At 43.2% G+C, this 16,576-nt stretch overlaps 1 protein-coding gene across 2 annotated transcripts in view; it reads left to right on the forward strand.

The window, feature by feature from the left end:
• Window positions 1–15,322, forward strand: part of LOC308303332 (HEAT repeat-containing protein 1-like) — a gene marked incomplete at its 5' end in the record, with an annotated part of 77,314 nt that extends 61,992 nt beyond the window's left edge. For both annotated transcript variants that reach the window (XM_080747687.1, XM_080747688.1), the window contains 9 exons: window positions 672–822; window positions 1,562–1,732; window positions 3,414–3,548; window positions 4,425–4,529; window positions 5,444–5,612; window positions 9,286–9,446; window positions 10,845–11,003; window positions 11,710–11,818; window positions 13,553–15,322. In XM_080747687.1, the coding sequence (XP_080603813.1) occupies window positions 672–822; window positions 1,562–1,732; window positions 3,414–3,548; window positions 4,425–4,529; window positions 5,444–5,612; window positions 9,286–9,446; window positions 10,845–11,003; window positions 11,710–11,818; window positions 13,553–13,641 (1,249 nt within the window). In that variant the 3' untranslated portion in view covers window positions 13,642–15,322. The remainder of the gene's footprint in view (window positions 1–671; window positions 823–1,561; window positions 1,733–3,413; window positions 3,549–4,424; window positions 4,530–5,443; window positions 5,613–9,285; window positions 9,447–10,844; window positions 11,004–11,709; window positions 11,819–13,552) is intronic.
• Window positions 15,323–16,576: the final 1,254 nt, after the last annotated feature.

Genomic DNA, 16,576 nt, shown 5'->3' on the forward strand with positions numbered 1-16,576 from the left:
CCCTGACGAGCACTAAGAGTTGAGGCATTACATTTTTATGACACGGTTTTATTGTGAAAATAGCAGATGTACATGCTCACAACGCCTCGCAACGCCTCGCAAAGCGAGGCGTTGTGAGCATGTAGATCTGCTATTTTCAGAATTTCTGCCTCTAATATTTAACATTTTGGCCAATGTTTAATTTGTCATTTTAGAGGTACAGTATTATTTAAAAGTAGGGATGCGATATCGGTACTCGCAGTATCAGTACTCGCCCCGATACCGGCCTATTTTGCTGTACTCGTACTTGTCCGATATTGCTCACGGCAGCGCCAGATACCATTTTGTTTCATTAATATGTTGGTAACAACATTTTGATATGTCCTAAGACACAGTTGTTTGTGTGTTAGTTCAACTAATGAACAGTGTTTTCACCTTCTCTCACTCTAGGCATGACAACATAATTATTTAAAGCATTTTATTTTGGAGCGCCATCGGTATTCGGTATCGGCAAGTACTCAAATTAACTTTATGTTGGTTTGTTTACTGTTGAGTGAGAAAACAATGTTTCATGTTAAACTGATCATCTGGGGACCCCTCAAAATAATTTGGGGCCCCCCCTTGGGGTCCCGACCCACAAGTAGAGAACCCCTGTCATACATGACAGTGTCTCTCTCCGTCTCTCCTTCCAGGCTGATGCCAGCGGTGCTCCAGACCCTGAAGGACAGGGAGGACCTGGTGTCCAGTGAGATCTACCTGCTGAGTGCAGTGACCGCCCTGCAGCGGCTGGTGGAGACCCTGCCCCACTTCATCAGCCCCTATCTGCATAAGACAACACTGCAGGTAACCTACAGCAATGGTTCTCAACCTTTTCAGGCCGCGACTCCCAAAATAATCATATTTTAACTGGGGGACCCCCCACCCTGACGGGCACTAAGAGTTGAGGCATTACATTTTGTATAACACTATTGTGAAAATGGCAGATCTACATGCTCACAACACCTTGCAACGCGAGGTGTGGTGAGCATGTAGATCTGCTACTTTCACAATTTCTGCCTCTATTATTTGACAGTTTGGCCAATGTTTAACTTGTCATTTTAGAGTTATTAAAAAGTCCTCAAATTGTCACTTTAGAAATGTGCAGATACCCACTGGTTTGTTTACTGTTGAGTGAGAAAACAAATGATTTTAGGAACCCCCCTTCCGGCAAGAATTTCAAAGCACTTTCGGCCCTGTCCAGGATCTCGGAGGCTGGGGTGCATCTGCACACACAACGGGCAGAACTACGCCACCCCCCAAGGCACAAATACATACAATCAATTATTTGCATTGCAAAACGATTTGATACCGATTACCGCATTTTAAAACGATACGATACAAAGCCAAAACGGTACGATATTTTGCTTTTGCAAACGATATAGTAGATCATTGCAAATTAAAATAGATTTTCGTTACTATATCGTTACACCCCTAGTAACCAGCTAAGACGTGTTCATTTACAAAAACACACTCAATTTGACCCATAACTACCGCAATGAAAGATGCAATATGATGTCAAGTTGATTATCGTTCTCTCCATCAGGTGTGCCGTCTGACCCACCTGTCTGAGAGCACCACCTCCTCCACCTCCACCTCCACCCAGCTGTCTGCCCGCCTGGCCTCACTCAGAGAGACCCTGGCCACCAAGGTGCCCCCCAGGGTCCTGCTGCCCACCCTCACCAGGTGTTACAGCGACCTGGTCGCCAACAAGCAGGTGAATTTACATTTATTTAAAGGTCTTTATTTGACCCATTTAGACTGGGTACGCATTATTGCGTATTATTATTTTATGCTTTTAACTATTGAAAAATAGCAGATCTACAAGCTCACAGCGCGGCACCGAGTGCCGCGCTGTGAGCTTGTAGATCTACTATTTTTGAAAAATCGTGGAAATTAGAATTTTGATCTGATTTTGACCCGATTCTATAAGTGTCTTTTGAATCCTTGTTTATGTATTTGGCCACGGACCCCCAACTCAAAATATTTAGTTCCAGGGACCACCCAGAAGCAACATTTCAGTTACAAATGTTCGCTTTAAAAATACATATATTCAAAGATTTGCACACATGTTCACGACTTTTTCAAAAAGAACAGGTCTACAAGCGTGTATGTCTGCTATTTTTCAATAGTTAAAGCATTCAATAATTCTAGGCCACTTCTAGGCCACTTAGAACAACTAAAAACATTAGAATCGCCTTCAGTTCGAAGCAGCCATTATGAAATGGGAAGTGCAGTAAACTGTATATTAACTCTTGGAATGTAACTATCATTGACTTGCGCTTTATTTTGAAGAGCCCCGGAAGCCACGATCGAGTCCACTTTGTGGAAATTCACGGTCTGTAACGGCGGCCAAGTATGTTTATTTTCACATGGAAATGACAAATCCTAACAGCGGCCGATCCTCACGGCCCAGTGTCGCCGTGAAAAAAAGTGGTTCTCTGCATATTTGGAAGTATTCTGAGATGAGCTGTTTCTTTGCAGCAGCAATGAATAGGAGCCTATGGAGATTAGACGCTGCCTGATGCTGGCGGCCGAGTTGCATCATGGGATATGTAGTGTTTTCGCTCACCAGCGGCCGCAGCAGTGCCTGTTTACCTGGTAACCATGGTAACCAGGTAAAACGTCCCTGGACATGATAAAGGGGCCACTGCCCCATAATTAGTGTAGGGATGGGACGATACGCGATATTATCGTTTATCGTGATAAAAAACACTCACGATAATCGTATCGTGGAGATTTAATTTATCGTGATATCGTCCTCCGTCATGCACTGGGATCAATTCACCTTTTATTTGTCGAGCTGCATATCCGGTACCACTGAAACCCTCTATAATTGGTAAAAGGTACTTATAATATACGTACTTGATACAGTCTTTTTTCACTCTTATCAAATGCCTTTGCCAAAAAATTGCAGATCTACAAGCTCACAACGCGTCGCAAAAAAATTTTCCGCCCCAGGATAATGGATTTTGATTATCGTGATGATATCGTAAATATGATGTGATTTATTTTGTCACATTAATCATGATATGACATTTTCATATCGTCCCATCCCTAAATTAGTGTGGTTTCCCGACAGGGCAACGTACTGTAGTCCTGAGGAAACGTTATTTTCACCACTAGATAAACTTTTAAAAACATTTGGGAGTGGTGTTAGCTGGAGTATTGGTTGAGCGTCACATGACAGTTAGCTTGCTGCAGAATATAGTCACGTTGTCAACCACACTTGCAATTTCCAATTGCATCTTTTCTAGTCCTTATCACATTCCTGGACATGTTTAGCAGCGGTTAAAAGTGTGTGTGTGTGTGTGTGTGTGCGTGTGCGTGTGCGTGTGCGTGTGCGTGTGCGTGTGCGTGTGTGTGTGTGTGTGTGTGTGTGTGTGTGTGTGTGTCAGGATCACCTGGGTCCTCTGATGAGGGTCCTGAAAGACCACATCGCTCACATGGACAGGGAGCAACTCTCCGCCAACCAATCAGAGCTCACCTCCTTCTTCCTCACTGCTCTGGACTTCAGAGCCAAGCACTGCCAGGTATGTCCATCCGTCCGTCCGTCCGTCCGTCCGTCTGTCTCTCTCTCTCTGTAGGGCTTTCACAACATGACATTTTACATTAATGGTTTAATTGTGAAATTACATTTCTGTTTGGCTTGAAGGCTTTGAAGTTCACTGACGTATTTGACAACTTTATCAAGCCAACTCCTGCTCAATGGCCGGGCTAAGGCCCATAGACCAGCGCTGTAGCTGCGCAAGCCCTGCACAGCCGTGACGTGTGCGAAGGTTTTCGTGTGTGTCATCACTATGTGCCGGAAGGCCTTGACTTCCATTACCTCTAGGCTAATGTTATTGTTAGAAGCACATTTTTCTGCTATTTTGCCGCGAATAAAGGCTGTCCTCTTCCAGAAAAGCATAGATTCAGAGAAAATGGGCTTCAAAGTTGGCCATCTGCATTGGATTACCGGTACATTGAATAAACGTTAGTAAACGTAGGACGACCTCGGACCACCTACGTTTTCAACAATCAGCTCACGGTAAGGACCAAAGCAAGCCGACGCTTGCCGACAAAATGAGCCGCACTAGTTCGGGATCGGCACTCCGAATTGCGTCGCTAGCCGACAAATGGAGCCGAACTAGTTCGGGCTAGGCACTAGAAGAGTTAAAAAAGGACATTGATAGTGGAAATAGACGATCTACAAGCTCACAATGCGTCGCATCGCAACACGCTGTGAGCTTCTAGATCGGCTATTTCCACTATTTTTGAAAATATTTGAAAATATATGAACACTTTTCAACATGAAAACGATTATGATGATTATGACGACAACAATTGCTTATTGTTTGATTATGTCAAATAATTGCGATTAGACGATTATGCTGTGTGACCTCATGGCTCTCTGCTGCCTCTGATAGGGTGACCTGGACAAGACCCAGGAGGTGGAGGGCAACGTCATCGACTGTCTCATCGCCATGGTGATGAAGCTGTCCGAGGTGACCTTCAGACCGCTCTTCTTCAAGGTGAGGACGCTCGCTCATGATGTCAACGTGGACATCATGTCCTCTCCAGCCGTCTGTTCTGCTTTCTTTTCTGTGAAATCCTTTGTAGTCAGGTATAGGGATGGGACGATGTGAAAGTGTCATATAACGATTATTGTGATCAAAGAAATCGCGATTTACGATATTATCACGATAATAAAAATCCATTATCCTGGGGCGGAACATTTGCCAAAAAATAGCCGTTTTCTGGGCAAAGACATTTGATAGAGTGAAAAAATGACTATCAAGTATGTATATTATAAGTACCTTTTTACCAATTATAGAGGGTTTAAGTGGTACCGGATATGCAGCTCAGCAAATAAAAGGTGAATTGATCCCAGTGCATGACGGAGGACGATATCACGATAAATTAAATCTCCACGATACGATTATCGTGAGTGTTTTTTATCAGATAAACGATGATATCGCAAATGTACCCTGGTCGGGTACATTTTATTTTTTATCAATGGTCCTGGAAGGTCTTGGAAAAATATTTGGCTATGCATTGTTTTTGGCTATTGATTCTCCAGGGGGGGTATAACGTGACACCAACCTGTGCAGTGCAACCTAACTATTCAGAGCGACACGTGAAGTGTAAGCAATTTTACTCCTAGTTATGATATATCGGTTGAACTAGCACTATTATACTGTATATGTCCTAGGACCCATGGCCCATATCTGTGTGTGTGGTTCAGATAGGGATCTCCATGTATGGGCATAAAATATACTATATACAGTACATGGATCTGATTCTGCATATATGGGTAACTGGTCCGATATACATCACTGGCCAGATGGCCAAGAATTGGCGCGACCTCGTCCTTTAGGGCGAGGTCGCATGTCACCCTGAGGCGTCTTACTAGTAAATAAGTATTCGACACATCTCTTTCTCGTAGTTGTTTGACTGGAGTAAGACGGAGACGGACGGTAAGGAGCGTCTCCTGACATTCTACCGCCTGGCCGACTGCATCGCTGACCGGCTGAAGGGCCTGTTTGTCCTCTTCGCCGGGAACCTGGTCAAATCCTTCTCCGACCTCCTCCGACAGACCAACGTCGCTAAAACCGGTGAGTCTAGGAGACGGAGCGGGTCTAGGAGAATCTGGGAAAGAAAGACTTTTTTATGGATTCTAGCAGTTAGGACATGGATTGGACGTAGACAGGATGTGTGTTTTCGATTCCAAAGCCAGTTGTCCAAACCAAAACCCCCGCCACGATTGCTGTGATTCAGTGGCGTCAGTTCAGAAAAAGCTAAGGTATGGCAACATGACTGGTGTCTTGCACGCGCGCCTTCGCGCGCGTGCAAGACACCAGTCATGTTGCCATACCTTAGCAACGGAAACATTTATTAAGTACATTTTATTTTTTCCTCCGTTTCTACGGTTTCTTGGACAGCCTGGAGCGGTTGTTCAAGTGCAGCTAAACTTGGCATGTTAGTAAACATCCCACAATTAACAAAATGCATTGCACCTGTGCATAGGCGATTTTAAGGGGTGTCCTAGGGTGCACGTGCACCCCCTGGCCGCCAGGCGGTCATTTTGATTTTTTTTTTTTTTTTTTGTAATGTAACTTTATTTTATAATTATTAAATAAAACAGTGATCGTGATTTGTAAAATGTGCGTAAAAAGAGAGGTGGAGGGGCAAGTATTTCAGCTTGCTTGCTTGCAATGTAAGACCTATCAGCTTGCTTGGCGACGGCGCTGTTGGCAGACTTGGCAGGCACTGTGGGTGGGCTGTGAGATTGACACCTGTGCTGGCCGGCTGTGTGACTCTCTGATATGATGCCCCACAATTCCGTGATTTCCTTATCTGTTTCCGCCCGCCTAAAACAATATGGATACAGCAGCAGAGCAGCAATAATGGCGAAACGAACTATAAATACAAAGACAATTGACCAATTCTTTATAAAAAAGAGCAAACCCAGTGCCACAACCGATAATTCATCATCAGGAAATGTGAACACGGGTTCACTCGACACTGACAGTAATGCTAATGAACGTGAACCAGAGGAGGTGGACGGAGCTTGCAGCAGCAGTGATCCAGCCACCGACATCACTGTGGAAGGCTCGCCGTTGCCGGAGACCGAGGCCCCGGTTCCTCCACAGCAAGCAAGCCCCACTCCAGACTCAACTGTTGTTACCCCAGGCCCAGACCCAGAGGAGCCAAATGAAGCCAACTTTGTTCATGAAAGAGACCCTTGCCATGGCCCGGATAAAGGTACAAAATTAACTGCAGAAATCCGCTAAAACAACGCGCACGCGAGCGTCGTGCATGCACGCGCGCAGCGCGCGTGCATGAGGTAATAGAGGTCGTGCACCCCCTGCTGGAAGAGGCTAGAATCGCCTATGCACCTGTGCAGCTGACCTGCGGAACCTGGGAACATACCATTCTGTCAAGATGGGGAGAATAAAAGTGTGGAGAATATAATTATAATACCTTGTTAAAGTGACCATTTTGTAATTTTACTGTAATTTAACAACATAATAACCAGCACAGACAGACAAAGAGACATTCATGGATTTATATTTAAAAGTAACTTATTTTCCCCCCTGGACCCAGGGTATGGCAGCTGCATACCCCTGCCATAACCACTTGATGCCCCTGCTGTGATTGAGATTCATCTTGAGCGGTGGTTCCCGAACTTTTCAGCTGGAGACCCAAAAGAGACATTAGACTTTTGTCCGGGACCCAAACTAGTGAAAACAGCAACAAGCTCACAATGCATCGTACCGCGTTGTGCGCTTGTAGATCGTCTATTTTCACTACTTCTTCAACATTTGTTTTAAAATCTATGGAATTTCTTAGATTTCTCTTTTATTTACTCATGAAATTACTAAGAAAAATCATTGCTTTTTTGGGGGGGAAAAAATGCTTTTTTGGTAATGTATTTTGAAAATGTTTAGAAATTATAATAATTAACCCTTCTTTATTTTCAATCCAATACAATATTCGTTTTGCTATTTTACATACCCTGAGCTGCTTGTAGAGATGTGGGTGGTCCTGGGTCGTCCTACGCTTTCCAACGAGTGATGGTAGATGGTCCGACGATTTATTCCATTGAAAATGGTTTAAAATAAAGTTTAGAGCCCCCCAAAAAAAATTCAATCTATACTGTCGGCGGCGCAACGTATTCTGCCTATCCCGATCTAGTCCGGGATATTTAATAAAATGAATTAATTAATCGGAGGCCTCAACGAAGCCCCGGTCTAAATTTCCATCCATGACCGGGGCCGAGACTCGGCCATCCACGGGCCGTAATCGGGCAACAGCGCCGCATCTCGCCGCCGAATCCAATATAAAGTCACATCTTTAGAGAGGATTTTCTCTGAATTGTGTTCCCAGACCAAAGACAACGTTTTTTTGCGACTGAAATAGCTTTAGATCGGGCTTCTAAAAAATAAAGACGCTAATGGCTAAGTGTTAGCTAACTTCCTCCTCTCGCCATACATAACAGTGGCTGGAGTGAAATCCCAAGGCACTACGGGCAGTGTGCTAGAGCGAAGGCCTATAGAGATATTTCTGGCACTCTAGCGGCACCTTGTGGCCCGGGGCACTCATTGGGTTAAAAGCAAAATGTAGTAAACAAAAACAATCTTAAAAACCTGTCCACGACCAACAAATGGGTCCCGACCCAGTATTTGGGAAACGGTGATCTAGAGAGCTCCCGTTTTGGCTCACATGATGAGCCATCCATCCACCATGGCTTGCCAACTTGGACAGCGGGGCTTGTTGATGCCACAAGGCCATTGAGAGCTTGGCGCGGGCACACTATCACCTGGCACACCACCTAAGCCTCAAGGCCTTGCTGTGAGGCAGGACCTTGAGTTAAACCAAAACAAGCTCTCCCCCAAAAAAAACATTTGCTTTGGGAAACACTTGCATTGCAGACAGGGCAGTTACTCTTACTCACTACTACTGCTCACACCATTCAAACCCTAGGACGTTGCAGTTATCTAGTTTTAGGGTGGTCACAATTATTACATAATTGTCTACTCGCAATTATTTGAGGTAATGGCAATTGTTTTGCACAATCGTCATAATCATTTCCATGTTGAGAAATCTTCATATAGTTTCAAAAAGTAGTGGAAATAGTAGATCTACAAGCTCACAACGCATCGCATTGTGATGCGTTGTGAGCTTGTAGATCTGCATTTTTCACAACAAAATCAACTGTACATAGTTAGTCGACTAAAACCCGACTAAAACTTTTCAGATGATTAAAATATGACTAAAACTCATTTACATTTTATTCAAAAGACTAAAAACAAAATCAAGGTTTTCTGTCTAAATCATACATGGGCAACTTCACTTAATGCGGCCCGCAGGTTGATATTGTAATACTGATATAGCATTGAATTAAGCTGTTACAATTCCAACCATGCAAACATGACTAGCTTTAATTACATCAGTCTTAGTATCTTAATGACTTTGCATTAGTCTTTATGTCAAATATATGTATTTAAGTTCATAAAGTTAACATATAAATGCATTTGAAATTAAATTTAAAAAAATGATTTTCTGGATTCCAATTCAAAAATAGCTAAAAAAAAACATTCCAGATTCCAATTCAAAAATAGCAAAAGATATCCGATCTACAAGCTCAAAACGCGTCGCAGTGCGTTTTGAGCTTGTAGATCGGATATTTTTGCTTGTGGCCCTCTGGAGTGAATGTGAAAATATAGTGGCATCATCAAAGTTGCCCACCCCTGATCTAAATGAACATCCCTCTCTCCCTTGCAGACGAGGCGTTCTTTGACTCGGAGGACGACAACGGCGTGAAGAAGACCACCATGCTGTTGCAGTACGTTCTGGACTGCATGTTCAAGATCTTCCTGTACGACACGCAGCGCTTCCTGAGCAAGGAGAGGGGCGAGACCCTGCTGGGGCCGCTGGTCGACCAGGTCAGTGTTGGATTCCATTTGCTTTTTACCCATTAACCCATTCAGAACGGGTACGCATTATTGCGTATTATTATTTTATGCTTTAACTATTAACTCTTATTTTGCCTATCCCGAACTAGTTCGGGATAGTTTGGACCTTATTAACGTTCGAGGTGCCAATCCCGAACTAGTTCGGCTTTTTATAAAAATAAAAAAAAACATCCAGAGGCCTTACCGAAGCACCGGGCTAAATTCTCGAGCCGGGCCGCCGGCCGTCATCTGTTTACACGGCCCGCGAGAGCGTCGCGCCGCCGATATTTGCCATCCACTCCAATGCAATCCAGGATCTTTAGAGCTCATTTTCTCTGTTCCATGCATATCCATGAGGTGTGCAAGGTTTAATCACGGCTAAATCGCCGAAAATAGGGCTTCTAAAATGCTTGGTAGCCAATAGCTAACTTCAAGCTAACTTCATCCTGTTCATGCACAAAGGAAAGTGTTCAGGCGCGTCATGGCTGCGCACGGCTTGTGCATATACAGCGTATGTCTATGGTGGATTCTATGGCCATTGGGCGCCCTCTAGTGGTGATTCTGGGCACTGAAAGGGTTAACACATTGGCTGCGAAAATAGCCAAAAAGACGTCTGGAAACATCTTTATATCAAAATTGGTGTTCCTGGCGTTTCTACCAATAAATAATAATCAATATTACTATTTTATCGCCAGATTAGAAAAAACACTACATTACACATAACGATTAGCGGCCGTTACGCAACACGCATGCTGCACGTTCGCATGACGCGCGCGCAGCCCTGCGAAGATCGCTTCAGTGAGGCTTTATTCTTAGTGAATGGAAAATGGCGGCAGTTGTTTACATTTTGCGCTTATATAAAGCCACACTGATGGATTATATCATTGCAACGTTAACGATCACATCCGCGGCCGCCACACGGGCCAAGGCCCGTGTGCACACTCGCCCCGTTGAGTTCCATTAACCCTATGATGGCATCCTATGTGTTAAAACATAGCAGATCTACAAGAGTCAAAGCGAGCTTGTAGATCTGCTGTTTTTGAAAAATCTTGAACATATTAATTTTGACACGATTTTGACCCGATTCTATAAGTGTCTTTTGAATCCTCTTGAAAGTTTTTTTGAAAAACCTATGTTTCTATGGCATGTGGTTCTCAAACTTTCTCATGTGGAGGACCGCCAAAATGATATGTATTTGGCCACGGACCATCATCTCAAAATATTTAATTCCATGGACCACCCAGAAGCAAAATTTGAGTTGCAAACATTCGCTTTAAAAATACATACATTCAAAGATTTGCACACATTTTCATGACTTTTTAAAAAATAATAATGTGTGTGTGTGTGTGTGTGTGTGTGTGTGTGTGTGCGTGTGCGTGTGCGCTGCAGCTGGAGAACACGCTGGGAGGAGACGAGGCGTACCAGAGCAGGGTGAGCGCCCACCTGCTGCCGTGCATCGGTCAGTTCGCCGTGGCCATGGGAGACGACAGCCAGTGGAAGCCACTCAACTACCAGATCCTGCTCAAGACCAGACACGACTCCGCCAAGGTACCACACACATTGATTGATTGATTGAATACTTTATTAGCTGTTCGCATCGAAAAGCACAGAACGAAGGTCACAGTTTAGGGCATTCACCAAATATTCGAATATCAATGTCACTATTCGATGTTGTTCACCAAAGTCGAATATTCGCTTATTTAAATTTTTGTATTGTTTTCTCTGTTTTTCGCAAAGGCGCGCGTGCAAGACACCAGTCATGTTAGCCATACCTTAGCTTTTTCTGAACTGACGCCACTGAAATGGACCCATTAGACAGCACTCTTGAGTTACATTGACACACTAGATTTTACAGTGTACAACTCGGGTGACAAACATGCAGCAGTATTTTGGATTCATGTCAATTTGTGTTTTCAGATATTTAACCACTTGAACCATTAATACTTAATAAACTTGACCTTTCACTCTGTACTTAGTCTGCTCTTTCTCCCCTACACCAAAGCTCTTTGCCAAAAATAGCCGATCTACAAGCTCACGAGGCGTTGTGAGCTTGTAGATCTGCTATGTTTCGCTAACGTTCTCCGAATATGGACGCTAGGGTTCAAGTGGTTAATATAAAAAAGGATAAAAAAGGTTTCTATCACACAAAGATTTGGAGGCCCCCCTGTAGTAACTCTGAGGACCCCCTAGGGGTCCAGGACCACCTGTTGAAGACCCATGCTCTTGTTAATCGGCGTCCTCCTCTCCGGTCCAGGTGCGTTTCTCGTCCCTGCTGGCGCTGATGGAGTTGACCGGTAAACTGAGAGAGAACTACAACGTCCTGCTTCCTGAGACCATCCCCTTCCTGGCCGAACTCATGGAGGGTGAGTAGTAGGGATGGGACGGCATGAAAATGTCATATCACGATTATTGTGACAAAATAAATCGCGATCTACGATATTATCACGATAATCAAAATCCATTATGGGGCGGAACATTTGCCCAAAAAATAGCAGATCTACAAGCTCACAACGCGTCACGCTGTGACACGTTGTGAGCTTGTAGATCGGCTATTTTCTTTTGGGCGAAGACATTTGATAGAGAGTGAAAAAAAGACTGTATCGAGTATGTATATTATAAGTACCTTTTACCAATTATAGAGGGTTTAAATTATGCCGGATATGCAGCTCGGCAAATACAAGGTGAATTGATCCCAGTGCATGACGGAGGACAATGTCACGATAAAATAAAATCTCTACAATATGATTATCGCAAGTGTTTTGTTTTATCACGATAAACGATAATATCGCGTATCGTCCCATCCCTAGTGAGTAGTACACTGGCTTTACTGAGACCACCCATCAGAATCACCCAGGACCCCAGCAGTTCAAAATGTTTAACCCCCTATCCAAGGATCATGTTAAAGGACAACTTTAGTTTTTTATAACAAGAGTTCATATTTTAGATTGTAATTAAAGAATATAAAAGATGAGTGTTAAAACTATCAATATCAACCTGTTCCTTGAAGGCTGCCCTGAACGTCACAGCGGAGCTAACAAGATGTTGGCGACTATGACATTTTGTGTGGATTACACACCTGCAGGGTACCAATTTGCTCACACAGAACGAGCATAATTTGCGTTTGGGGAACTTTAACTGTACACTATGGAATATACCATTATGCAGAAGGAAGACCAACCCAGCCTTCCATCAAATGATTGGTTTTGACAGTCTATATAAATACAAACCTTTTAGCTTGTGACCCAAAAGAAAGATTAGGCGTTTACCCAGGACCTAAACTAGTGAAAACAGCAGATCTACAAGCTCACGACACGTCGCTTCGCGCCACGTTGTGAGCTTGTAGATCAGATATTTTCACTACTTCTGACAACGTTTGTAATTTATGTAATTTCTCAGATTGTTCTTTGATTTCTTCATGAAATTGTGATGGGAAAAAGGGGGAAAAAAGTTTTTTGGAGCGGTGAAAGCGCTCCCAATAGACAGGTATGTCCTTGGGTATGTGGCTGGGTGGCTGGCTGGGTGGCTGGCTGGCCGTGTCCGTAGCCTGGCAATACCTTGAGTGGCCACACACAACACACTAGTTAAAGGAGGGGCGCTGTTTTGTGCAGGCCAGGCACACTCACCACTCACTCACAGGCACAGTTTACAGTTTAGGCATTTAGCAAGCTGCTCAGATTCACCGCTCCACTTCGAACCGAGGTTTGATTTTTTAATTCATGAAAGTTTTAGCTTTTTTGGGAATGTTTTTTTCTTTTGAAATAATAATTAAAAACAAAATGTAAGAAACCAAAAATGAAGGGACCCATAAAAATGTGTCTGCGACTCACAAATGGATCCCGACCCAGTGCTTGGGAAACGGTGATATAAAGGACCCGAGACTGGCAGGAGAGCTGGAAAACCTGAGCGAGATGGGATATGACTGTGTTTTTAAAATCTCTTAAATCATCTGTGTGTGTGTGTGTGTGTGTGTGTGTGTGTGTGTGTGTGTGTGTGTGTGTGTGTGTGTGTGTGTGTGTGTGTGTGTGTGTGTGTGTGTGTGTGTGTGTGTGTGTGTGTGTGTGTGTGTGTGTGTGTGTGTGTGTGTGTGTGTGTTTCAGATGAGTCTATGGAGGTGGAGCAGCAGGTGCAGAAAGTCCTACAGGAAATGGAGACTATTCTGGGAGAACCGATGCAGCAGTACTTCTAACATACAACGCGACGCAGGGACAACAGGGAACGCTGAAAAGCGGGGGAGACTTCTTTTTGAGCAGTGCTAGCGGCTTTGTGTGTACTGTATGTCCATGTGTTTATGTCCATACAAAATGGACAGGCCATCAAATCGCTATTGTCGGGTGGAAACCTTGTATGTCCAAAACCGTAGGTTTTGCATTTATCGTTTTAAGAATGATTTAAACTAGTGAAAACAGCCGATCTACAAGCACACAACGCCTGTGTGCTTGTGGATCTGCGAATTTTCACTAGTTTTGTGTGACAGTATTATACACCTTTGAAACGTGGAGATACTCTACCAGAAATACTTATTGAGTCAGGGTCTATCCTGTGACGTAATTTGGGTCTGTCATCATCATCGGCACCGCTCACTTCACACGGGTGCGATTTTGGTCAGACGTCTCGACGCTTGGTCAGGTGTTGTTTGCACGACGTGTCCCTGTATAGCAGCTCCCACCTGGGAGTGAGACTGTCTGGTCTCTCGCCACCATCCAGCAGACCAGATAGAACCAACTCCAGTTCCCTGGTTTACAGATTAACCGCATGTACGTCTGTGTGACACACACACACACACACACACACACACACACACACAGAGGACAGTTACCCTTTAGTTAGCTTTGTATTGATTATAGCACAACGTGCCTTTTTTGTGTGGGCGGCGAGGGTCACAGAGTAATGTTCAGCTAGAATTCAAACTCGTTCTGGGAGACGGGTTTGTCTCGTGGCAAGGGATGGGACGATATGAAAATGTCATTTCACGATTATTGTGACAAAAGAAATCGCGATTTACGATATTATCGCGATAATCAAAATCCATTATCCTGGGGTGGAACATTTCCCCAAAAAATAGCAGATATACAAGCTCACAAGCTTGTATATCTGCTATTTTTATGGCCACAGACATTTGATCGAGAATGAAAAAAACAATACTGTATCAAGTATGTATATTGCAATATCTTTTAGAGGGTTTAAGTGGTACCGGATTACAGCTCGGCAAATAAAAGGTGAATTGATCCCAGTGCATGACGGAGGACGATATCACGATAAATTAAATCTCCACGATACGATTATCGTGATTTTTATCACGATAAACGATAATATCGCTTATCGTCCCATCCCTAATCGTGGCAGTGACTGGCTCACTTCAATCATAAACCCATTCAAGACCGGAGATCGATTCTAAAAACGGGAAAAGGATTTTGTGCCAGGGACCCCTCATAACATTTGTGGTGTTAAACGTTTTTCAAGATCCTTCCACATTACTTAAAAATCTCCACAATTAAAAAAATGTATACTTTATATACAGTATCGCAGATCTACAAGCTCACAATGTGTCGCGATGTGACGCGCTGTGAGCTTATAGATCTGCTGTTTTTGGTGCACGTGATGCGGCGTGCAACCAATTAATAATGTCCAAAATGATCAGTAATTAATCACAGTTAGACCGTTAGTATATGTGACAGAGAGTGTCACAATTTTCAATAAGAAATGACTGTTACTGTATACAGTTCTATACATGATCATTGTTTTTGTGTGTTCAATATTTCTGTGTTCTATTTGACTGTCACGTGTGTCCTTGGCTCACACTCAGTCGCATGTTTGATACATTGCATTAAATGTAAAACATTGTAAAAAGACGTATTAATAAAATAATGAGGAGCTTTCTTTGAGCTTGTCTTGTTATTAAAATAATGATTTTACTTGTTTCTTTCTCAGATACATGCTTTCGTATCTCTTCTCGTCATCATGTTCTCATAATATGAGAATTATTGTGCTCTTAATCAGTGGTTCTCAAACATTTCTATGTCAAGGATCCCCAAATTGACATTTAGCGAAGTGACAATTGATTAATGACCTTGTTATTAATACCTAGGAAAATAAATATCACTATTTTCACGGCCTGAAAAGGTTGAGAACCACTTAGTTCCTGGTACATAGCCTATCTGTCAGGTCGAATCCATGGTAGGCCCATGCTGTTGTGTGGGATGGATTGATTGATTGAATACTGTTTTAGCAGTTCACATAGAATAGTAGGCCTACATGACAGTAAAGTCCAGATACTGTACAACAGGGGTCTTCAACAGGGGGTCCGGGACCCCTAGGGTGTCCTCAGTGTTACTTCAGGGGGTCCTCCAAATCTTTGTGTGATAGAAACATTTTTTCTCCTCTTTTATATTAACCACTTGAACCCTAGTGTCCATATTCTGAGAACTTTTAATAGCCAAAAATAGCCGATCTACAACGCCTAGCAGCTTGTTTTCGGCAAAGAGGTTTGGTGTAGAGGGGAAAAAGAGCAGACTAAGTACATAATGAAAGGTCAGGTTTATTAGGTAATGACGGCTCAAGTGGTTAAATATCTGAAAACACAAATTGACATGAATCCAAAATACACTGATTGTGCTGTCAAACGATGAAACTATATGGAATCTATGAAAAGGTTGTGGGGGTCCCTGCTTCATCTCTCAACTAAGGGGTCCTTGGCCTGAAAACGTTGAAGATCCCTGCTGTACAAGATCTACTAAAAGGATTTAAACCTCAAAAAAGTGCAATGGCTTGTTTGCATTGAGGTCCATTTGAACTCAATTCATGACCACATTAAATGACAGACAAATATATTACTAAAAAATAAAACAGAAATAAAAGAACACAACCTGCGGAACTGAAACCACATTCATTGTTGAAGCCGGATGGTCCCCAATTTAAAGGAGTAGTCTAGTTCACCCCCAACATGTTTTTCTATTGATTACTCATGCCATGGAGACTTGAGTTCAATAATATTGTTCCGTATTTGTCGCATTCCTAAGACAAAATAAATAAATAAAATAAAATCGTTATAGTAAATGTACCCCCATTGATTCCGGATGGGGACCCAAATGTGTTGTCCTGGATGGGAACCCAAATGCATGGCA

Source organism: Nannobrachium achirus (assembly GCF_963921795.1).
Source record: "Nannobrachium achirus genome assembly, chromosome: 18".
Taxonomy (NCBI): Eukaryota; Metazoa; Chordata; class Actinopteri; order Myctophiformes; family Myctophidae; genus Nannobrachium; species Nannobrachium achirus.